The 25,746-nt window shown below is 42.8% G+C and overlaps 1 protein-coding gene across 3 annotated transcripts in view; it reads right to left on the bottom strand.

Annotated features, from left to right (window-relative positions):
- Positions 1-25,746, bottom strand: part of AMOT (angiomotin) — a 64,723-nt gene that overhangs the window by 22,428 nt on the left and 16,549 nt on the right. For 2 of the 3 annotated variants that reach the window (XM_054075489.1, XM_054075488.1), the window contains exons 2-6: positions 14,583-14,743; positions 12,244-13,162; positions 4,548-5,001; positions 2,666-2,810; positions 1,193-1,285 (exon numbers count right to left, since the gene is read on the bottom strand). In XM_054075489.1, the coding sequence (XP_053931464.1) occupies positions 1,193-1,285; positions 2,666-2,810; positions 4,548-5,001; positions 12,244-13,115 (1,564 nt within the window). In that variant the 5' untranslated portion in view covers positions 13,116-13,162; positions 14,583-14,743. Of the gene's footprint in view, positions 1-1,192; positions 1,286-2,665; positions 2,811-4,547; positions 5,002-12,243; positions 13,163-14,582; positions 14,744-21,025; positions 21,123-25,746 lie in introns of those variants that run through there. The other variant, XM_054075490.1, reaches the window with a different exon arrangement.

The raw sequence follows: 25,746 nt of genomic DNA, 5'->3' as shown, positions 1-25,746 counted from the left end.
ACGCTAAAACGCATTGCAGAAAATGGGCAGAGATGAGACAGGGTGGCACGATGCCAGCAGGTATCAATCAGTGCCAGCAGTCGGCTTGTTAATCTGCAAGTGCTTGCAATGAGGCTTCTGCAGGTTTTGTTCCAGACTTTTCCCCCAATGAGTACTGTTTCACTTGACAAGTGCCTACAGCACCCCTAGAAATGCTGGGACAAATGAAACATAGCACTATGGTTTCCTTGTTCATCCAAAAGGAGAAACTGAATGCAAGGCCTCACAGACCTCCCCACCTCTCTGGATGAACCTATGAACCTCCAAGTCCACCCAAACCATCTGAATGTGAGACTAAAGTCTCAGACTTCCCACTACCACCAGGAGTTCTGAATTCACCGCCTGACAGCCATCTGCTTGCGACATAAGCCACAAGGAATAAGCTACAGACAACATAAGAGAGGGATACTAGCATTTGTCAGAGTAGAAGCACTGTGTGTTACACCGCAGAAACATCTCTATTTTGCAATTTTATTGCATTACCTTTTTATATAACAACTGGAGAAAAGTGAGCATTGTCAGAAGGGTGGAGCACACTAAGGGATGAGAGAAAAGCTGGCTCGCCGCCGTCAGCCTCAAGACATTTCAGTACAAAGGAAAAGCAGCATTTCACATCTGTCATTTTGGTTTGCCTTGTGATAAATCCACTGCTGTGGACAGAATTCATGACCCTTACCCAGCCAAGCATATTGCAGGCAGTGTTCATCCCCTTTATTTTTGCTGAACTGGATAGGGCAGTGGCAAATTAAAGAGGAAAGACAGGAGACCTACCAGCTTCCAATTCCACTGGCCTTAACTCACGCCAGGACTCTTGTCAGCCTGGAAAGATTTAATTCCAAAGCTTTCAGGAGACAAAATAGGTGGATAAATTACCCTGTACATTATGGAGTAAACACTAATTTTACAGTTTAACTGCAAACTACATTTGCTCCGAAATCTCTACTAAATGCTATCAGATGGACTTCACATACTGACAGAAAAGGAATTATTGAATCCCTCCTCCTCTCTCCGCTGCCAGTTATGAACTGTCATTGCCCTGATTTCTGTCCCAGCAGAAAAGCAACAGATCCAAACTAGGCTAACGTGCTGCATTGTTATCCTACCCGGGATGACCGGAGCGTTTCTACTGATCCATAATGATTGCATAACTCACTTTGTGCAAAGAGTTGAGAGATGGTTTTCCGATTGTCTTCAGACCCCTCAAATTCCTTCTCCGCAAGTTGCTTGTTGGCTGTCTCCATACGTTCTGCAAAATTTTTCAGCAAAAAGGCACGCTGAATAATTAAAAACTTTCAAGCATTAAGTCACTTCTGCTAAGGGCATTTCTAATGCAAATGAGAGGAATGGGTCTCCTAATTCTGTAAAAGTAAAAACTGTGCCAGAAACTGGCACTCACTTTTGAAACATTTCTAATTATGTCCTTCAGAAAATATTACCAATGAGAAAAACCAGGTTAAATAAAGTTCCAAAGAAATTACTTTAAACAACTATAACACATAAGAATCTTATTCTTTCAATTTATACAAATGTTAAGATATCTTATTTTTTCCACCCAAATAAATCTCACCAAGCTATTAAAAGATTCCCTTATAATTCTCCACCAAACCTTAGTAGTTAAAAGATTAAATCATTACTGTCCAACTATCTGACTTTAGCAAAAACCGTAAAACCCTAAGGAGAGCTTAACAGTTCTGCTACTGAAGGCTGTCAGAAATTTATAGCAGTCTATGAAAGGAAGAATGAAATGTTTATGCTGTGTTTTATTATGAATAGGATTACTTAATGCAGGCTTTTGTGTGCTGTCCTTCTCGATAGCACTGGACAGTGTATGGCCTTACTTAGATGCAAAACAATTTCTGGGAACATAGTCTTAGTAAGAACCTAGGGGGCGAGGAGAGCAGATGATATCTAGGACAATCAGAAGGCTTTCATTAAAAAATTAAACTTTCAGTTTAAAAGATTGATTGTGCACCTTCAAACATTTCAAATTGCGGATGTTTTTTGCCTTTCAAACTAATGTCAGTTAAGGTCAAATAGCATTCAACATCACCCTCCCCTGCCAGCCATCGGGCTGCCTCAGCCTCTTAGCAAGAACCAGACGCTAACAACATCTCACTCTGGAAAAGGAAGGGAGATCCAAAAAACCAGATGCCTACATTGATAAGGGACGACAAGACCTTCAGGAAGAACAGACAGTCTGCAGTTTGTATGTCAGTGCAACAGGGTCACTGGACAGGAAATAAAGTGAACATGCCCGGTGTGGGATTAGGCAGTCAGCAAAACGTCTTTCCACTTGTATAAACTGAACAAATTGTACAAAGTGTGTCTAGGATATAAGACAAAAGAGAATTCCAGGCTTGCATCTGGTTTTTAGTATTTGGCTTATCATATGTTTCTTCTCAATGAGAATAGGATGGAAATGAGAGACTACAGCACTCTCCTAAAATTGTCTCTTCCATACTCCCAGCATGCGCTTTAGACTTCAGACTACTGGAAATACCTGAGTACCCTGTCATATTCCAGTCGTGTCAACACACACAGCGAACCCTGCAGCAAAACACTGTCCTGCCAACCAACTACAACAATAGAAAAAAACATTGAAGAACATAAGTTTTAATTCATTCACCTCTCAGATCCCTGTTGAAATCGTGAAGCCTACGAATTTCTCCTTCCAGCTTGTTCCTCATGGCCTTTTCCAGGGCATCCCGCTTGGAGGATGATTTCTCCAGGTTTTTATACGCCTCTGAAACTTGCTGAATTTCTGTTTCCAGCTGCAGCGGAAGTGAAAAAAAGCACTTACTATTTTATCATTAACAATTCTTTTCATTCAGTCATGGAAAGATCACTTTCAAATTTTGTTTACAGAAAGAAACCTACACCTACACATCAAGTAAAAGGACAGCGTCTCAGAATTGTGAGGGATCCTTCTGTATGAAAAATACTAGTGGCTGAATTGAAGATCTGGACTCCCTTTCCAGATTCCAGCTCTGTTTCCCCAATACGACCAGAACACAGATACAGCAAACTGAAGAGTTGCAAATGCCATCTACTTTTTTCCAAGACTGGAGCAGTTTGATACTGCTGTTAGTCTGGGCAAAAAGCATTTCTATAAAGCGCTAATGTTATATCAGGATAAGTAAGTAAAATAAAACTGTAAAGGCAGACAAAACTTCACTAAAAAAAATGCTACTGGTAGATCATGCGTTGCTGATGTACTCTGCAGAGCTGTAATGGCTACAGTCCAAAATTCACAATAAAATCTTCTAATGCTCTGTATTTACACTTGCAACAACTTAAATGTTTCATCCTTCCTTCTGGCCTTCAGTGTAAAGCTTCTCTGATCACCCAGAGCAGGAGATTCCTTCCTAACTCTCCTTACCAAGCATGGAGGTATGGATCCACATAAGAGCAAACCCCATCAGCACTGTCTACAGCAAGCTGTCAACAGAGGGTTGAGGGAAGGGTATTTTTATCCTTCTTTCATTACCAGGAAACTGCCAAACATTTCTCTAAAACATTTCCTGGCCAGGAACCTTCCAAAAAAATTACAACAAAACAAGCATATCTCCCTGGAATAAGATAAAATAGGGAATAAATAAGCATGGAAAGCCACACTGGTCACCTGAGCTCAAACAAACTTTTTAAGCAGCCACACATTTTTACAGCCCTGGAGACTGCTGAGCGCAAATTGCACAGCAAGGCCCACAACATCCTAAATTGCAAGTGGGATCAGCCCTCTCACAGCTGCAAGGCAAAAGAAAAGCTGAGCTGCAGCACAGCTTTAGACCACAGATCATGAAGAAATTATCTCTACAAGGCTGCAATGAAAACACCTCTACACACACGCTAGTGATGGCTCTCACCGAGATTTTTTTAAAAAACATTTTAGCCTCATTTACTCTTACTTATTTCATAAAGCCAAGGGTGGCAAACAGCTTGATGCAAACCAAGATACTAAGTTTTCATGGAAGTTGTGTGGTATTGTGGGAGCGACAAAAGAAGTGTTAGTTTCAGTCCTGCAGTCCAAATGACTTTAATGTAGCCATAGCAGCAGTACTTGTCTTGTACACTGTCCTGCCAAGCAGCTTTGTAGCAGTGCCTCCTGTTGTCTCCTTCAGTGACTGTGGTCTTCCACCACTCCAAACAGGCCCTTCCTGCAGTCTCTAAAGGCTCTTAGACTGATGGGAAAATGAAGCCTGCTGCTATCCTGGATGTAAGAACGCTAGCTTTAATTTAGCCAAACAAGCCAAGTAGTCAGCCTCTTCAAGACAGTTGATCAGGATGCTCTTTTGAGCATGGTCAAACTGTCACGGAAAAACTTGAAGGCTTTGATTCTATCTTCTGACAAAGTTAAGCTGCTGCCCAAAGGGACAGAATACAGACTAATCGATCTACTCTCAAGCAGATAATCAATCCCTTAAGCAAGGAATGTAGCAGTTGCAGATTAGATGATTCAATTATGGATCATACTAGGCAGGGGACAGTGCCTGATAACCAAAACCACCCACCTTCTGCAGCCGGGCTACCTTCTCATAACACCCATCCAGCTCCTGCCGGAGAGATCTGTTCTCTTCTGACAGGATTTCCACCATCTGCTGGGCTCTGGAAACTATGGCAAAAGGATCTACTTGCATCTGCTGGTATGGGGAAGGTATCTGCTGAGCTCGGGACATAACTGAGTAAGAATCGCCTTGCTGCTGCTGTGGGCCTAGGAAGGGCTGGCATAGTCGGTACAAATCTCCCTGATGGACTTGGTTTGACAAGAACGGCTGCTGGGTCCGTGGCACAATGCCAGGATCTCCCTGGCCTGGAGTGAGAGGTTGCTGATGCTGGGAAGGGGACAGCCTGGATGGTGGTGGAGACTGAAGCAAAGTCAAAGATCCCAGGGACGTCAAGGAAGAAGTTGGGCTGTGGTGGTGAGGTGGTCTCTGTTGTAACTGCAGCTGCACATCTGGGTTCTGCCTGGAAAACAGAGAGCAGAAGCTCCATTAAATTAAATGCTGAAGACGGTGCACAAACCCAATGACAAGGCGTGGGATAGTCTGCGTGGCTCCTACGCACAAGTCTTCCCACACAAGAGACTCATAGGTAAGGTTTTCCACATTTTTATAGTTTGTTTTAAAAAAATGCTTCAAAACCAGATTATTATCAGGAAATGTATTCTAAGTGCACTGTCTTTCCTGTTGAGTCTATTTTGTACGTAAACACTAAGAGAAATTCCATCAACAACTACTGACCAAATTTATTTTATAGCTTTTCTCCATACTTTGTGGATATACTTTATGGCTAAACTGAGGACTGTTAGGAATGGGCTCTTCTGTCCTGACAAGTGCCATCTCCAATGGAAAAAACAATTAATTTTCTTCTGCAGTTCAGGATACAGAGTTAAAGGAATCGGCTAAGCTTTATGCTAGTACAGCAACACCACCAATTCGAGCTTTCCAAAATATCAACCAGTAAGCTGCAGCCTGGTCAAATGAGACAGTTAAAGGAGCTCTTTTGGTTCAGTACTACCATCGGTCCTATGCAGTAGGTATGTTTACTGCTCCTAACAACAACCTCTACAGGATAGCAAAGGCAGAGGTAGCCATCCAGAATTTGCTTGAGTCTCTCACAGAACAAACTCCAAGCTCCACCAGCTCACATTTTCCAGGCGCTGGAGATCAGCTCAGCTTCTGCTGCATTAGCCAAGTAAGAAATCTCTCTTAGAAAATTGTGTGGATTTATCGTACTTGGATGGCCTCAGGAGGCAGCTATTGTTTCCTCCTCCAAAGATATTCAACCTTTAACTTCTCTGGATGGTCTTTATTCCAACTCCCTCTCCACTCTGCAGCCAGTCTCTTCTCAAGCACAGACCTCAGCCCAGTGCAGACCCAGTCTGGCAGATCAACGTGTTCTTTTGATAAAATTTCCCACCCTTTGGGATGCAGTTCAACCCTGCAGCTGGAAAAGCACATACTGTTGTTCCACCTGGACGTAATTGCTACAGAATACCCCCATGGCTGCCTGCATCCAAAGGAAGGACCCTACATGCTTGCTCTTCATGCAGTATGGCTACTGGATGCACATGATAGCCCACAGCACAGCTCTCCCACCACACCAGGAGCGGTAGTGGCACGTCAAATAACAACAGCAAGCACGAAGCTGAACTGGGAACTAAAGGGTTACAAAAATGGGCTTCTCAGCCAATGTGCAAACACTCAGCATCGGTCCTTCCTGTTCTCCGCAGAATGAACACATCAACTCTTCATACCCTTCCAAAGAGGAAACGTCTGCATTACTCACATCTGGCTGGTAGCGCATGCAGGAGTTCATAGATTCTCAGCCCAGTGCAGTGTTCGCTATTTCAATATCACACATCTTATGTCTCATTTTCCCTGCTTTCCAGAAACCTCCAAGCTGATGCTTAAAATTCCTTAATAGGGAAACAAATCTAGCCCTTGTCACTTAGGAAAACACAAATAATGACTGCTGTATCTACCGTTTCTCACGCTCAGGTGACTGTGGTCACTGCCAGCAACATAATTTCAGGAGCCCCAGAAATGATCGTATGCAGCATGAGAATCTCACGGGTCATGCAGAAGAGAGATGTGCAATTAATTTCCTCAGGAGTGTTCAGTTTAGTAGCAGCAATTTGGTTCTTCCTCTCCCGGGAGGTCAGCTCTACTTATCATTGCATTTATTTCATTACCTTTATTTGCTAGTTCTATAATGACGAATGAGGCAAAAACATCACATGCCATGCTCAAGGTCGTCCGGTTTGTCTCAGGTGGTTTCCAGCTCCTTTCTTCGCTCACCCAGTTATGTGCAGAGTTAAAACTTCACATCTTCAGAAACCATTTGTCTTCTTGAGCTTATTCTCTACCTAGCTCACCCAACTCTGTTTTGCTGTTATAATTAATTAGGGAATAACCTTGCTGTGACATATCATCTATGATGAACTACAGAGGTTAGATCAAAAGAGATGCATTGCTAGTCTGCCACAAGGATGCAAAAAAAAAACCTTTCCAATTTTGAACATACAAAATACTCCCTTCCAGTCTGAAAAGAACCTGAAGCAGTCACTCAGAGAGACTGACTCCACTGATCTCAGTGTGTTGATATTTTAAGCCTAATGAGAACCATCTAGATGCCAACGTTAACAATTTAAGCTATTTGACTGAAAGCATCTCGGTTTTCTGCCATCAAAGACACACAGGTAGAATCTCACCACTTCCACAAGTCCTGAGCACTAATGAAAGGAACACAAAGACGGCCAGAGAAAGACATCAGTGGCAGCTCAATTCTGAAGGGACATGCCTGGCAAGGCCTTCAGTAAAGAACAACTCTAGGATATCATGGCTGAGTATTTCTAAACAAAATACATTTCCAAGATTTCCAGCACCTTGGCACTCACACCCAAAGCCTCTCACTTCTGGAAATTACACCAGTCTTGTAGGTTTAAGATACAACACGAGAGCCGTGAGCCTCTTGTTCTGTTGCATTACATTACAGTTTCCAAAATATCACAAATGCATTTATATTCCTAGCAAAATGGGATACTGTGACTGGGATAATAAATCTGACCTTTAAAAAAAATCCTAGTAACTTCACAGTGACAACTAGAGCTTTACAGATCCTGTATGCAAACTTTCACACACATATTCAATGCACTTTTTAGCATCCTCGCTACTTTCAATTTTCTCTTATAAAATATATCTATATATATAATGGGTTCAAAATACCCTGCTCTGAGATCCCTCAGATTAACATGAGAACTGTGGAATTTATTTCTCTGGTAGACCAATTTTGGACAGACAGCCTCAAAAAGGTAAATGAACACAACTGGATTTTTCAATATTTTTAAGTCAGACTGCAGAATTTTAAAGTAGAAATCACTATTGGGGCAGTGATCTAATAGATCTAAAATAATAGATCTAAATAGATCTATTCGATTTAGATCTACTTAGATCTAAATAGATCTATTATTTTATAGATTTATATAGATTTAATAAATAGATTTATTATTTATAGATCTATTATTTAGATCTAAATAGATCTAAATCTAATAGAACTGCTGATAGAATGGTAATAGTAACTTCCCTCCATGAGCGAATCGGTCATAGAATCATAGACTGGTTTTGGGTTGGAAGAGACCACAGGGCCCATCCAGCTCCCAGCCGCTGCCATAGGCAGGGACACCTCCCACTGGATCAGTGACTCCAAGCCTCATCCAACCTGGCCTTGGCCACCTCCAGGGATGGGGCAGCCACCACTTCCCTGGGCAACCTGGGCCAGGGCCTCCCCATCATAACAGGAAAACGTTTCTTCCTAAGATCTCACCTCAGTCTTTCCTCTTTCAGCTGAAAACCATTTCCCCTCGTCCTATCTCTGCATTCCCTTATCAAGAACCCCCTCCCAGCTTTCCAGGAGCCCATTTCAGTACTGGAAGCTGCTCTAAGGTTTCCTCGGAGCCTTCTCCTCTCCAGGCTGACCAACCCAAACTCTCTCATCTGTCCTCGCATGGGAGGTGCTCCAGCCCTCGCATCATCTCCATGGCCTCCTCTGGCCTCACTCCAACAGCTCCACATCCTTCCTTTGCTGAGGACTCCAAACCTGAACACAGGGCTCCGGGGAGAGTCTCATGACAGCAAAGCAGTGCAGAGGGGCAGAATCCCCTCCCTTGCCCTGCTGGTCCCACTGCTTTAGATTTCTGGGCTGCAAGCGCACATTGCTGGCTCACATTGAGCCTCTCATCCACCAACACCTCAAGTCCTTCTCTTCAGGGCTGCCCTCAATCCATTCTCTGCCCAGCCTATACTTGTGCTTGTCCTGTATTTGTCCTCGGGTAACCCACAGCAGTAATTAAAATTATATCCAAACTAACTACTTCATGCAAAAATGCAGAAAGACTCTCAAAATACTTGGAAAACAAAATTACACAACCTTCTTTCATTTGCCTCAGTGTCATAAAGACCTGAAAGCCCCAAACACAGCAAAATAAACTCAGGGCAATGATTCCCACAAGTGTGTTTAAGTTTGAAAGCTTAAGGGCCACTTCATTTTGAACACTGCATCACGCAGGAATCTCTGCTTCCCTTGCAGTCGGAGAAACACACCGCGTGAGCCAAGTAGAAACCTGGATTTATGGCTCTGCAACTACAAGGGTCACGTTAGCTTTTCAGTCATGAAGACAGAGATATGGAGTAAGAGCAGCTTTGCAAGCAAACCTGGCCATCAGGAGTCCCGAGGCTGCCAGGATTGCAAACAGCAAGTCACGCAGAAGATCCGTGGGGAAAGCAACAAAGTGGAGGGGGCAGAAGAATGAAGAGATCAGGAAAGGTCTCTGGCTCGTTAAAATTTTTTCTGCTTTCCCAGCTCCTCCTGCCTGTTTCATGTTTAAGAAACTACAGTTCCCCCCCTTTTCCACAGCCCTCCTGCACAGCCCAGGGAACGCTGACTGCAGGAGGGCGCAGACTCCGCTTGATTAGACAGCTGAAATCAAACATGCATTTTTGTTCTGCTTCCTAGTCATACCTGATTATCCCCCACTTTGATGCTGCTCAGGGGAACGCAGTGCACAGAAGTGATTTACTAATTATGGGACAAATTCTGCAGGCCTCCTTCTCAAAAAGTTTCTGTGAAGTCAATGGGATTAATCACCACAGCAAGAGCTCAGTCATTTGGGCTCCAAACAGGGGATGGCGCTTGGATCAGAGAGAACACGAGCTTTCTCTGCACTCAAACCCACATCAACACGAGCCCCTTCTCCCCAGTCTTTCACTGTTCTGTCACAGGAGACCTTGTGGCCCCAGAGGACACTGAGCCCAAGGCATCCGACTTCTCCTTTTGTCAGATTGTTTTCATCACCAATGCTACAAGCGCAGCTGAGATATTAGGAAGAGAATAGAATTTGGGAGCTCCACACGCAGGCAGCCCTCTCCTGAACCTTCTTTAAGACCTCCAAATAACAGCACAGATGCCTCTGGCATGCCCAGTATTTACATTAAACCAACTTCATTATGAACATAGCCATGTTCCCAAACTTACACCGCCCAAGAGCAGGTGAGGCAAACTGTTTGCAGACTGGTTTAAACTTACCACACAGCCCATTCCTTTCCCAGACTGGGGAGGGTGAAGCATGAGAATGCTGTGAATTCCCCAATGTTTATCTTGCTCAACGAGTTTTATTTAACCGCATCGTTAGGTCACCCTCAAATTCCCCCGAACAAAGAGGGGAAAAACCCGCAGAAAAGGGTGTGGCTTCACCAGCAGAAAGAAGGGGCTTTGTTTCCTTGACGCACAGTTCAAAAAATGCACACATTTACCAATCCAAATTAATTCCAATAAACACAGAGCTGCAGCGCAGGAAAACTGGAGTCTCTGAAAATACTTAATCGGTCCAGCGAGGCTGCAAAGACATTCGTTAGCACTGCCTGGTGTGAGGCAAACACACTCCCCAGAGCTGTATGCCTTTAAAATCCCAACACCAGCACCCAGCTGCACCTTTAGTAACACAGAAAGTTTCTTGTCTAAATGACAGTTTCTCTTAAAGTGTGTGGGAGAGGGAGGGGAATAGAGGACCCGCTCCCTTCCTTTGCTACGCTGCTCTGTAATTTATGGATTAGTCTTGCAATTGTTCTACTGCTACAGCATTTGCCTGCAAAGGAAACCTCTTCTCTGTGCAGCTATTTAGGTTAAAAAGTAACCTCATTAGATTCCCAGTGCTTTGAAGACAAATTTCAGTTGCTTCCCCTACTGGAAACCTTGCCAGCTGAACCTTTCTCCTCCCCACTCGCCCCCCCGCCCCACGTTCTTTCAAAGCAGCCAGGATCCATCCAATACAGACAAAAATCACCCTGTCTAGAGGAGCTGACTGCTGGCGTGTTTTCAAATACCTCTCCCTTCAACTGCAAGCAGCCTACATCTCAGATTTGCTATATATAATATTGAGTATTTCTGATGCAGCACAGCCATTAAGGATCTGTTTCCCTTTCCTGTGTGCTCACAGATTCGAGACCTTTGAATTTTCAAGAACATTTTCAATGAGCTCCTACAATCATTACCCCCCTAAACCCTTTACTTCCCCTTTTCCTGGCCTCTTTATTATTTATTTAACCAGATCAAAGGGCCTTTTCATCAGGCTTGTATGCTGCTGAAGTCATTTCAGATCACAAACAATGGTGGACAAACTCTGAAAATAGCTCTCCATAGGACTAGGAAGGTTCTGAGCAGATTCAAATTCCTCAAAGCTCAGACTCTGTTCCCAAATACAGGCTTGTTTCTTCTTCGTGCTCCCCTCAAAACACAACCCAATATACGCAAACACAAATGCACAGAGACCTCACCATTTACTTATGCAGCAACACCCCTCCTGTTGCTTCTTCATTTACCCTTTTAGCTTCAAAACCTGGCAAAAACCATCATACCAAACCTCACCTGGTTTTGTATAGAGATGAAATGGTAAGGAAACAGGGAAAGTAAAGACATTTTTTTAGCTTATCTAAATAAAACTTCATCTTCACCCACATGGACATCAGTGTTCGGCTCAAGCCAAATCCAGTTCCTTATCCAGAGCAAACCAGAATAGGCCGAGATTTCAAATGATGCAAGGAAAAGTGGCAAAAGCCAAACAAGCAAGCCTGGCATGAGGCACAAAGCACCCCTACACTTTCATCCACTGACAACAGAATTTGAAAAACTCTAAGGGAACTCAGGTGATTTTAGTTACCTGCACCATTATTGCTTTCATTCACTTTCTCCTTTCCTACATAGCATTTAGATGCAGTTCAAACCTAAAAAAAAACCCTTTTGCCTGGGTAGATGTAATTAAAGAACGGCTTAAGTCTTGCAATAAGTAACTGCAAGTTTCTACAATGAATCACAACATAACTTTGGCTTTCACAGCAAACCTTTTGTAAGGCTCTGGAGTCTCAGCATTAACTTCCCCTGCCATAAAATCAAGCTGGCTTGGCTTGGACTGTTTTGTTTTAAAAAATTTGTAAGGTTTTTTTAAGCACCAGGCCTCTCCAGGTAAGCTACTGGAACAGGTTACAGGTCTTCTAGACACACATTCTGCAGCTGAACACAATATGTCATCTCACCTAGTAAAGATGAGATCTTTGCTGAAAGAAAACTTGCCTCAGGAGTGCGGGCAATGGACTGAGTTTTATCCTGTCTTTCCTTACGCAGCTGTCACAGAGTTTGTTCTAACATCTCGCTTACCTGACTGACCCGTACTCAGGGGGATGTTGGTACCTCATCATGGGCCCATCAGATCTTCCCTGCTGGCTCATGCGATGGTCATTATAGAAATGTCCCGAGTCCTGAGGTTTGCAGTTCATAGATGGGGTGGACACATTTTTGTACGGATACTCTGGAGGAGGACCCCGCTGCTCCATTGCTTTCATGTTGGGCTGGGAAGGGGGTTGCACTGAGTTCTTGTAGAACTCATTGGAGCCAGAATTTTTATAAGGGTCGCTGGACTGCTGGGGAGAAAGCGGAGAGAGGGGGGAGAGTGGCGCGCTCGTGACAGGCGCATGGGCCTTGACACCACTGGTGGCCAAGGACAGCTGCATCAGCCTCTCACTCAAGGAGCGGACGTGCCCTTGCTTGAGGTCCTTAAGTCCTTCATCCTGGTGGACCTTCCCCGGGCTCACCCGCTGGACCGTGGGCCGCCCTTCAGTCCTCATCTTTTGGTTGGTGACCCCAGTTACGTAAAAGGCTGCCCCGACGCTAGCATGCGGCTGGCCCCTGAAATACTGCGACTGGACTTTGGCTTCCTCATAGGTCGGGAGATCCTCACTGTTCTGAAGTCGCGGGGAGAGCTGCTTCTCCATGATGCTGTTGTCCACCTGTATCTCCTGGCCCTGGGGCTCCTGACGGGCAGCATGAGTCACAAGCTGGTGGTCCTGGGAGCTCAGCCCTTCGTTCTGCGATGCCGGGCTCCCAGTGCTGTTGAAAGGGGGGGCATTTCCTGTGGCTTGCTGGTGTAAGGCAAGAAGGTTACGGTTGTCATTTGGGTTTCCGTATCTGAGCTGCTCCTGCAGCAGGCGCTGTAAAACTGTCGTAGCTGCTTGCTCTTCTGAATTCCTCATCTCAAACTGTGGTGCCTTTTAGGTGGAATGTAAAAGCTGCCCTTGACCTAAGGAAAGGAGACACGGCTATTAGCGCTTGAGTGGATCAAGCAAGAGACATTTAAGAGCAATGGCTTGAAATACAGAAAAAAAAGCAGGTTAGATTACCAAAGGTTCCCATAACAATGGGGGTCATTAAGGCCCTTGACCTAAGAAGGATTTGCATGCCAGGGGGCAAAGCCTCGAAAGGTGATGAAAGGTGACTTGCAAATTTATAGGAATATCAATCGACTGCAAGCTGTAGGGATGCATGCGGAATACCACAGACAGCAAGGCTGCATTTGGGCACAAAGGAGACCTATAATTCACAGGATGATGGTAAAAATGCCCAAGACCTGTTTGCTTTACACTTAAGGCTACCAACAGTGAAATACATTTTCCCATATTTGCAGGCAGACAGGGATTAAAGGGTGAAATCTGCCATTTGTCAGTTTGAAGGAAAAAAAACAAAAAAAAAAAAACAAAAAAAGGCCCATTGAGCTAGTATATGGTTCAAAGGAAGTAAGGAAATCTCTTAGCTTACATTGTTTAAAGCAATTACTGAATACCTTGTTAGCCAGCAGGTTTTTAGAGTTATGAAATACCCAGAGTGAGATCAGCACCTCACCTCCCTGCTGCAGCAAACACTGCCTACTGGTGCAAGTGAGGACTCTCTAACTTCCTGCTATACAAAGGCAAGCAAATCCTCACACATCTAAATATTGTCAGCTGAAAGCACGTAAATGCAAGAGGAAAAAAAAAAGAGTTGTCTGACCTAAGGAGCAGTAAAAGACTTCTGAGTGGCAGGAAAAAAACAGTGTACCAATGAGAAAACCACAAAGAGCCAATGTGGAGCACATCCTAAATACAGATTAAGTCAGTGACTAACTCACTCAGTCTCCCAGTGGAGTCAGGAATTTGTCATGGAAACTCAAGCCCGTTGGTCTTGCCTGAGTTAAAATATCAAAAATTAATGACACCTTTGAGACATTTAACTAAAAGCAGAGCTACTTCTCAGCTGGAGCAGTTCAGAACAGAGAGCTTGCTTTACTTGGTTAAGCTGAGGCTCTGCCCTGACAGCAGAACACACACTGGTATCCTAGCATTTCATTTTTACTTCTTTTTTCTGCATAACATTGTCATTTAGCAAGAGGTAACTTGCTCCCAAAAGCTCATTCCTGACAGAACCAGGGATGGACTGCAGGAGTCAGGTAACTTGAAGGGTCTGTTTTGTTCTGTCTCCACAACTGCTCTGTTTCCTACTGCAGGAGCCTATGCCTGCAACACAAGTCCTCCACACATCAGGCAGACAGAACCCTTCTGCAAACGTTAACGGCAAGAAAGTTCAAATCCGCCTCACTCTAGGAAGCCTCACCAAACTATAATTCAGACCCTGTTAAGTGGCCTGAAACGTGATGCTTCTGAAATCCTGTTTGAAGTGGCACATACCTATTTCTTCAGTTGGACTTCCTTGGTAAGGAGAAGCAGTTCTGCCACATGGGGGGACACAGCCTTCCTCCAACAAGTCCAAAATCTCCACTCAGAGATGGCTTCAGTGTCCTCTTCAGCAGACCAGATCACTTGATACTCTGCTCACTTCCAAAATAATTCTGAGGAAAGCATTGAAAACATCATTTTAAAAAGCAGATGAGACCCTAGAAATAATAAACCTTGGCCCATACTTCAGAATTTTTTTTAGCCTCTTGCTCTCTCCCAGAGCCCAACAATTGTGATCCCTTTAGGATGAATGAACCCCTCTGGCCCCAGCAATCTACTGCAGCTGCTAGTTTAATCATGACAATTTCTGCTCCAATATTAAATGTTGCCAAGTAACGCTCTGTCCCATCTGTGCCTTCAAGTGAGAGAGCGATTAAAACCTGCTAATTCTTTAACTCCATTATTGTATTTTTTTTTTGCTCAGAATGAAAGCTGCAGCACAGATGATGATACCCTGCGCTTATGGCTCCTTTTCCAGTGGTGCTGTGTATTTCAAACTATATCAGCAGAAACCCTTTGATGAAAGCTGATATGGTAAGATGCTTTATAAATGTCAACAAATTACGCCTCAGAGATGACCGTGAGGATGATCAGTATAAGAATATTGGCTTTATTTTACAGACTGGAAAAGTGAGGGGAAGAAAAGGACACTGACAAGCTATATGCCAGAAATACAGTGCAGAGCACAGCTCTAATTCCCAAAACATTCTTTAATTATGTTACTTCTCTCTTTCAGAATATAAAGCACCAAAGAAACTTTAACCATTGAGGGGAGAGTCAGAAGAACATAGAAAAATGTGTAATTTAGCACGTTATTCAAGAATCACTTAAACCTGTGACTGAAGGTGTACTAAAGAAAAAGGCAAACAAAGCAAAGCAAAGTCAAACGTACTTGTGCACTGGGTGTGCTTACACTTTTAAGGGCAGGCAATTAAAACAGAACCAGTGAAATTAAAAATATTCATTGACATATATAATTTAACTTAATTTCCTGGAATGTTGCAAAAAATAAAATGAACAGAGGTAGTAAAGGAATGCAGACGTGGATACTTCTGTCTCTGTCTTATTGTGGCACACATCCACACCCAAGAGAAATTATCTCAGATCTGCAAGTTAAATACTTGAGGTGTCAACAGCAATTCCAAGGCACATGAACGATATCTAACCAGAGAACAAGGCTGTCTTGTGTGGTATGGGACTTCAAGATGGTGGTTGAAAAAAACAGCTAATGTCAAATTCTTAACTGGTGACTGAGCACAAGAGGGATATATTGAAACCAGCTGCCAGCAAATATGCAGTAAAGAACCTTTAAACCAGGCATTAAGATAGCAGATAACTAAAGCAATTCCTAGCCTCTTTTCCCAGTGTTGCACAACAGACGTTAAAGGATTCCTTGTCCTCCTCATACCAGCACCATCACTGATGATTCTTATTTCTTCTTTTTCTAAAAAAAACCAAAGTTGCCCTAAGCAACCCTTTCATTGCACAACAAGATGCTGCCTTTCCACCCAAAGATTTCTTTTGTCTCAACTGGAAAAATCTAAGGGGGGTAGAGGTGTTATTTATTTTTTTTAATATAAAGGTACAACCCAGCTTGAGATTCTGCCTTTTAGATTTTTCTCAACAGACAAATTCAATCTGTGCCTGTTTAACTCCTGCAAACATCCAAGGAAGTAATACTGTATGCAACCATTTCACACACAGAGTTTCACTGCACAGCAATACAGGCTTCTTCTGCGGATCTGATGAAGGCAGAGCACAGTTCACACAGTTCCATTTGCTGGAACTGAATCCTACTGACTTTAGTGTGAATGTAAACTACGAATCAGCCTGGAAATCCAAATCAAAAGGTGAATCGAGATACAGTATCAACATATTCTGTCCAACAAATTCACTTTCTTTAAATACCAACTGTGAGCATTAAGCCTATTTTTTTCCAGTTTTATCCCACTATTTTTAATTAACAAAGAAAATCTAGTGCAACTAACTTGGGTGGCAGCATTCTTGAAATCTGCTTTCTGAGTGAGCTGGAAACTCATGCCAGAACCAGTGAGTTATTTTTTTTTATGTAATGAAACACAAAAATGAACAGTGCAATTGGTACTGAAGCCCATGTGTTATTTATCTGGCCACCAAATTCTATTCATGTTAGGCTCTTCCAGCAATTTCAGCTTTTAGTATGCCAGAGATGGGAATTAGTGAGGTGCACTAGAGAAGTTGTTATGACAGAGCTTGAAGGATACTAAAATAGGTTCTGCAGACATTTTAAATAGACATGTTTGGGGGTTTAGCCTAAACCTATTAAGCTGGATAGGGCTGAATTCAGACTACCAACAACTCTGCAAAACTGTCCTGGCTCAAGGACTGGATGGTGCACTCTTCATCATCACAAAGCCTAGAAACACCTTGCTTTTCAAGTGGAGAATCCAGTTTCAGAGCAATCCTGTTCCAAGGAACCACTGTGAGGGAGATGTCCCAGGTTGAACTGATTTCTCAGTTTGCTCCTGAGCATCATAGCTTTACTACCTTATTTCAACTTGTAGCATGAAATTATTTGTGGTAACTTTATATCTGCATGTTCTTGAGTGAAATATGAGAGTCTAGAACTCATAGAACTAATATAGGAATTGCAAATCGCATTGCACACGACCATGCTGATATCAAGAATAAGCGTAGGAAGAGAGGTAGTGTAGGTACTGTTTAAGGAAGAAAAGTCCTATGTTTGTACAGCATTGTGCAGAAACTCAGCAGCTGAGGTTTCTGTCTTAAACATCACGTAATTATGCACAGGAACCTTGCCAGTCTCTCATGAGGAAGAAAGATTAATGAAGAATTTTAAATGATAATACTGCCAGGCTGTAAGGAACCAAAGCAGCGCATTTCTGTATAGCATGCAAATATTTTTCAGCATTATAAAAATAAGCAAGCTTAGACAAGTGAGCTGCTCACCACCGCTTGATGAGTGGCTATAATGCTATAGCTCAATTAACCTGCATGGAGCAATAATAACCTCGCAAGCAAAGAGAAGCATCTTTCTTTAGCTTGTGAAACAAAGAGGAATGCAAGAATCCCTGCGAAGCCAGCCTGTACATACTTGCCCCGAATTACTGCTTAGCCAAGAAGCTAATTAGCTTACGCATCAGGTGGGATGGGAACGGGGAACAGGTTCACCACCTCAAAAGAGCTGGAGGACAGTTAAGCACTTTCAGTTTTACTACTAAATTTTGTGTCACTAATACAAAAAACAATACAGGGACAGTGACAGACTTCAAATTCACATGTAAATTCTGCTAATTCTGTGTTTTTCCTTAGAAGATGTGCATGCAATGCTGCCTATTCTTGCTGGCAACAGGAGATAGGGTGCTTTCAGCCAAATGAAGCCTTAGGTTGTTTCTTTAGGTGCAGAGGTATCTTCAGACATACCTGCACAGTCCAGTAAAGGGGGAGAACACAAAACAGCAATAGCATGGAAAGGACTGGCTGTGAAGTCCCTGGGCAATCACAGAGCCCAGCTCACACGCTGAGTCACCTCGTTTAACAGAAATGTGCCTTTGCTACGTGGCCTACACAGATCCCAGCAGGTTCACTGCCAGATGCCGCAAAATTCATTTAACCTGAGTGTCTGTAAGACCACTGGAAACACGGCTGTTCCACACATAAACCCACTTTGAAGCAGCCGGGAGCATCAGTCTCACAAGGGCGAGGTCCAAAGTTATTTAATGAATACTGTAGGTTATCACTGAAAGCTCTTCATTTCATTTCAGCCTTACCCAAAGGGAGGAAGGGAGAGAAGACATTCTAGGACAGTCCTCGAGAATAAAGGTTCCCAATGTCTGGCGCCAACACCCAAACCTGCCAGGCGGCACAAAACAAACCCAGAGCTGTGATAGCATTTCAGCACCTGCTCCTAACCAAAAGTGGGTTTCAGGCTCCAACCATAAACACCTGCCCAGCTTTAATTCAACCATCCTGTCCCTGCTCGTCTGGATCTGCTGACTGCAGCTCAGGTGAGCTGGGAGGGTGGCACTGAGCAGGTGCATGGAGCAGTGCCAACATTACTCCTCTTCATTCCAGAAGGACAGAGTCACCGGGCAAACAAGAAAAACTTCCTTCTTTTAACGAAAAACAAGAACAATGTCACCCGGAGGGGTGCAAATAATACGCATACCCATTATATTAGATCATCAGGCTACTACAGCAAGAGGCCACCAGAACACCTAAAGGTTGATCACGGTTCTAACCACTCTCTGGGCCAAACCAAGTCCACCTTCAGCAAGAGCTAGATCGCCTCGCCCACAGCCACTAACCCTTTGCCTTAAATGCTCATGGTATTGGGGTTTGGCAGAGAACAGGACAAGAAAGCCTGGCAGGCCTGAAGAAAAAGCAGCAAGTCAATTGGTCTCACTTGAGATAAATAAGACATCCACATACGAAGGGCCCCTCTACACAACTTCTCCAAAAAAAAAAAAATGAAAAGACCTTACTTGACCTTTGAATTACTGCTCCCTCACTATAAGGTATCAATTTCTTCACAAGGAAGTACCTATAATCTTCACCAACATAATTTAGGTTTTATATTACAAAGGGAAGGAAAAAAAAAAAGACAAGAACAAACATTTACAGAGCCTGGTATAAACAGGAATGCTTCATGGCTTTTAAGAACTTTGATAAGAACGCTATGGAATTTCAATTTCCTTCATAAAACTTCACAAACCAGAGAGGCAGGATTTATTCTGAATATACTGGTCCAATAGCAAAAGCAGCCTAGGTATATGCACCCAGCTGTTTTTATTTCGAATTTCTATGTGAATACATGCCACCATTCAGTTATTTAAACTGCTTTGCAACACCACCAAGCACTACCCACGCACCTGCAGACACAACCCTTCAATGGCACGTACAGCTGTTTCTCCATATTTAATGGAACACTAATGCCAGCAGAGGCAATGGGAGCTCTGCTGCTAACTCAGAAAGGCCAAGAGATCACCTTCGAGATGTCCTCTTGATAAAACCAGATCCAGTTTACAGAGGTTTAGTCACATCAGGTCTCATTTCAGAGGACTGCCTCCCGGCGTGTACCAAGCAAGACCCATCTGCTTTGAACTTTACAGATTTCCAGTAATTATCCTTATAGAACTGGGGAATTGCTGCAAACCCAAGCCACAATTTTAATTCAATATTAAGTTTTGCTTTGTCTTTTAAGAATGCTCCGCTTCTCACTGCTGCTAGCGCTCCGGCAGCGCCCTGCTGCTGTCGTCAGCAGCCCCTGTCCCACAACTATCCCAAGTATGCCTCGGCACCATTTCCATTGCATTGTGTGGTTTCTCCATTCCTTCACTGATTTAGTCCAGGCCTCTCCTCGGGGCTCTCAGATAATGAAAACCATGTGAGAGTAAAATGTAATCTTCAAACACGCAAACCACCTTCATGTGCATTATCAGAAGGCAGCAAAATGTTGACACTGCATCATTTGTCCCTGCGATAGGATCAGGCTGTTTTAATTGCTGGAGCGATAAAAACAGATTAGAATCACCATGTACATTAAAAATAAAGTCAAAATTCAAATCTAAAAGCTTCAGTCCTTAAAACAATGGCAATACACTCCTCAAGCAGATGTATGCCTTTTACGCTACCTCAAGGTGGTTTTTCCTCACAAGTCAGTTGTGACATCCTGAAACTTAGTATCCTAAGTTGAGAAGAATAAAAACTGCAGGTGGAGAAGGGCATAGAGAAGAAAACAATCTATGGCCTAACTGTGACGTGGAATTTTCTGGGTTTTCTAGCATTACCACAATTTAAACTGTTTTAAGCTCCCATATGGAGGAGCTCTTATTTCACAAAGCAGAATTATCAAGACTAGTCCAAGACTACAGAAAGCTAGCAGGCACGGCCCTTTGCTTTCCAAAGGGGTGGAGGGTTTTTGCTTTGTTTTTCCTTCTTTTCTCTTTCTCTATCTTTTTTTTTTTTTGCTTTTCTTTTTTTCCTCCTTTCTTTTAGTTCTTCTTAATTCTTCTTTTTTTATTTATAAAAAGAAAGTTAAAATACAGTCAGCTGGCCATGCTCATTAAGAGCAGCTCTTAGGCTTAAGGAAGGGAAGAAGCCTAACACAGTCCTGGGACAATCCTTTATCATGCAGCAAGTCAATTCCATGATCACAATGGGCAGCACTCATTAAAAAGACGGAGCTGCGTTGGTTTTGGTTTTTTTTAAAAGTAAAACCCAACTGAAGATCCAGACCACCAAATTTTTAGAAAGCAGGGATATTATAAAATAATAACACCAAAACCACTTTTATCATAACCGCCTGGGTTTTCCATGTGCACCTTGTAAAAACCTTTAATTACTTGTAAGATGATTAATTACGCCTCACCACCACACTGGGAGGAAGATATTACCATGTTCATTCTAGTGCAGCGTTGGTTGGCTCAGTCCTGGCCTGCGTTTATGTTGCTGTTGCCACAACTATGTCACTCAGGGAACTGATTTCTTCCAATGTAACTATTCCAGCAACCAGATGCAGTTACACTGGGAAATAATTGGGTTTAGGTATATTACTTGAGAAACCTTGTGTAAACCATACCAGCAAAACTCCTTCCTCGCTAATATAAACTTCATCACTGCTAGAAAGATTTTGCAGAATAACTGGAGCAGCAAAAATTTTAAGCAAAGATCCTATCCAAATGGTTGTGATTGAGGATGTAGGCAGCCCACAGCTTGTGAAGGCAAAAGACGGGGGAATTTTTGGAGTATTTTCTACATCTGGAGAAGATGCTTCAGTGAGGCATCTCTAGCAGCTGCAGAAACAAAAAGTTAGAGCTACATGATATTCCCTGATGAAGGAAATCTGCAAGTTCACGTTTCGATAGTGCAGTGTCAGCAGCTAATAACACACCCTTATGCCACTTAAGCATCAAGATGTGCTAAAATGAACCTCACTGCGCAGAAACCACAGGTAACACACTGCTCCTTAAGCACAAATCCAAAGCAATTAACCTTGGCCCTGCTGTCATTCAGAGCTGTAGTCAAAGCCAGCGGTGCCTGCAGCAGGAAATGCACTGAGCTCTCTGCTGCCTCAGGAATGCGACTGCTAGGGCCTCACTCAGGCTGGAAAACCCGCTGTCCTGTGTCTCGCATGGCAACACACAGCTGAAGTGCTCCCTTGGAGCCGCCTGCCTCCCACAAGCACCATCTTGGGCCCTGATCTCCATTTCAGCCTTTTGAGATTGTTCCTTCTTCCAAGTGCCAGGTTGGGACAGGGCCAGTGGCCTCCCATACAAATCTTCTCTGGCTATCCCTGCTTCCCCAGATCAGAAACACACTGGGCTTTTGCCAGGCAGTAAATCCACTCTTCCCCCACGGGTGCTACGATTTATTTATTACTTTTCCTTTTATTAAACAGATCCAAGTGCCCCATGCCCGATCCCAACTCCGCAACAGCAAAAGTTGTTTTTTCACATACCTTTGGAGTCCTCTCTTCTGCCTGCTCTCTCTGGCTCCTTGCTCTTTCCCAAAGGAAGGGTGGAAGGGACTACATAATTGCTCTCAGTCTCTCCCAATCTTTATTATTCTGCAGCAGAAAGTGTTTCAAATTTGTTTTTACCTGATACAAATATCAGCACTGGGGTGTGATGGTTCCAGTAAGGTACAGGTCACCAGTTCCTCGTGCACCTCTCACACTGGTTTTGTCTTCTGTGGCTCCAGAAATATGGACAAGGTTTCAGCCTTGTTTCTTTTCAAAAAGACAATGGGAAAACTAGGAAGATCTATTTTCCCACCCTGTTGTTCCCAAGCCCCACAACACATGGGCTAGCCCTAGGATGAAGCAATCACATTTGTCTCAGCTGGACATAGAACTACCCAAATAAGAACCGCAGGAAAAGTCCACCCAGCCCTGCAGTGAACAAAGGCACTGAAATGTGGAACTACTTTCCCGAGGGTTACAGTAAATAATCCCAAGAGATTAAGTAATTCTTCTAAAAACAAGTTGTGTGGGGACACAAATCATTTTAAAGCAAACATTACTGCGATACAACTCTTAGACAAGGTCTTAAAAATGCTAACTAATTCATTAAATACAAACTTAAATTGGCTTAATTCACAGACATTCATATAAGAGAACTGCTCAACATCATCTTTGTCTACAATTAGACACTGTAATGCTTTGCTAATACAAATAATAGCAAGGCCTTTAAAAACTAATTGTATTCGATCAGTGAACTTTTCTATGGTTAAAACCAAGTCCTGGTTCTATTCTATCTAATACTAATGAACCTTACAGAGTCCAACAGTAGTTAGCAAGGAAAGTGACCAAAGACCTCTCCAAACTCCCAAAGATTTGCAAGTATTTAGTATTTAAAAAAAAATAATAAAAGGTTATTTTTAAGCTTAGACACAACCAAACCAGACAAGAGTCATTCTGAGAGAGGATGAGAAAGTAAAAACAAGTATGAATAGCAGTATTTATCTCTGAACCTCTTCTGCAGGACCAAGAATGCAGACTGCGTGCCAGCAAAATATGAGACGATTCAGCTATTAGAAACAGGAGAGAGCACTTTTCCAGAGCCAACCTCATCATACAGGAGCTGCTCACAACAAAGCATGACACATCAAACCACCATCATGAAGGATGACCACAACTCGTGATCCCCAGGCGCCACAGGACACTCCAACGCATGTTCTTCCTTCACTCAGGCTAAGCACTTCACATAACCACTGCTCTACTAAGACAGGGCTTTGAGAACTCTGTTTCCATCGGCCTTTTTGTTTTGTTCGGTTTTTTGTTTTGTTCATGACTTTTTCTTTTCCATCCCTATTCATTTACCTATTCACTCCTCATTCACCAGCCTCCTGTTTACATCAAATAGCTGGTTTACCCAAAATGGCCATTTACACACAGGTAAGTTTCAAATACATCCTTACTTTAAAAATTACATCCAGTGTTTAGGTAAACACAAATTTCATCAACCGCGAAATACTCCTTTCACTTACAGGCATAACAGGCAAGTACTACAAATAGTATATCGCATATTTAAAAATTAACTGCTCCTAGGAGCTCCTTTACATTATTATTCCCAAAAGTTGTTGAGATTTTTTTTCCTGTCTTGAAGATTACATTTCAAGGCGACTCTGGAGAGCCAAGCAATGTGCGAGATTTGGATATTTGCTGACTTCAGAGTTCTCCATACAGTACAGTATTTTTGCATAGATACAATTTCAGTGTCAGACCTGTTCAAAGCATGAAGCAAATAGCTTTGCAAAAGCTGAAGGTACGGCCGGCCGTAGCGTGGAGGTTGCAGTATGCAGTTCTTCCTGTGGCCAGCGCTGCATTCCAGAGCTGTCTGGGAATACACTCTTCTCCTGTCTAAAACTGTTTAGCAACTGAGAAGCTCCTGCAGCCAGGCTGGACTCGCGCCTGCTCTTTCATAAAGACCGTGAACAAAATCCTACAATATGATGATGCCACATACGAGGCACACACAGAGAGAAGATCAGGGACAAGAGGTATATGAAAGTCTAATCCAGAAAGCAACTGCTCATCAGAAAGCAAGACAAGCAAAGAACTCCTGAAAGCAGAAAACTAGCTTACAGAAATCAGTTGTGGCCCAGATTCAATGCAACAGACTAAATCATTCTGACAAATCCTTTAGTGCTTCCTGAAACTTTATAACCCTCACAACAGGCAATTTGGAACACTTCTATGAAGAACCAAGAGATCCAAGTCCTCTCTTGTATTTCAGTGGATAGAAGAGGAGAAAAGAGAACCTTCAACCTTATTGCCAATCACTAAGAATGGCTGTTCTCACACCATTATAAACATTTGGTCTCCATGGAAGGGGGATACCTAGCAGCAAACATTGGCAACCAAGGACATTCCACTCCCAAAGAGAAAAAAAAAAAGCCATGATTCCGGTCCAATTAAGAAACCTTCGAGAAGACTTCTTCAAAAGTGAGTGTCTGAAAATACCTTGAAATATGGGATGTGCAACAACAGTTAGATGGGGGAAGACAGGCATCTTACTTTATTCGAATGGCATTTACGCTTCACCCCAAAGTGGGAACATCTAATAACCCAAGAACCTTTTGCCAAGAACAAGGTCATAGTTTCCTTTTAATTCAGAACATAACAGACATAATATTCTGTACTGAATTGAGAATCTCATCGTTTACAGGTGCTAAAAGCCAGGTTTTAGTTCAATACAAACTCTTGATATGTAAAAACTTCATTATATTGGGCTTTGTCTTTGTTGTGTTACAGTTCTGCAGCTTTTTAAAAGCTGCCAGTAAGAATGAAGCAAGAAATGCAAAACAGAGTTCTGCCCCAACAGATAAACTCATTCACAGCTGAAAGTATTTAGACATTAACATACACTTCGACTGTTGATATTTCTGGAGTTGAAGACTTATCTCTGTATACACATTAACACAACAACCACCTAAACCTACCTCAGGTTTTGCTGAACGTTTGCTGAAGAAAATAAAGCCTTTAATGAGCTGAAATTTCACTTTAGCTGTCCATCCACTGTAGTATCTCTGAGTTACTAGCCATGGATCAAGACACCATTGTGCCGGGTGCTTGTGGAGTTAAATGGTGCAAGTTGTTCCATCAAAAAAGAACACCACCAACACCCCTCCCCGCAAAAAAAATCACATTACACATGTACACAGACACATTACACATGTACACAGACAAAGGAAAGGATAGAAGAGAGAGAAGTGTTTATGTTTGAGAACCTGGGAGGTGCAAATTCTCAATTTCACTGTCATGGTCAGGAAAACATGACAGTAAAGGAATGCAATTTTATTTCTAAATAAACAAAAAGATTTGTCAGTCTGCTGATGAAAGACAGGATAAAGAGAACGAGAGAACTATTAAATTATCTACACTTCTGAGATTCTTGCTATTCTTTTGCAAAGTGAATGGCTTATGCTAATCAGGATGCATCTGAAATACATCATTCAAGCCTTCTTGTACAAATATAGTTCTTATTTATCCAGAAAGATCCCCACCAGCTGGCAATGTTTGCATACAATGTTAAACCCAGCTTCAAGAGCCCATGCATTATGAGTCATTTTTGCATCTAAAACCATTGGTTCTCTTAGCTGTTCTTGAAGATGG

Source organism: Cuculus canorus, chromosome 10 (genome assembly GCF_017976375.1).
Source record: "Cuculus canorus isolate bCucCan1 chromosome 10, bCucCan1.pri, whole genome shotgun sequence".
Lineage (NCBI taxonomy): Eukaryota > Metazoa > Chordata > Aves > Cuculiformes > Cuculidae > Cuculus > Cuculus canorus.
The sequence above is the reverse complement of the archived record's forward strand: the minus strand, read 5'-3'. Positions and strand labels throughout refer to the sequence as shown.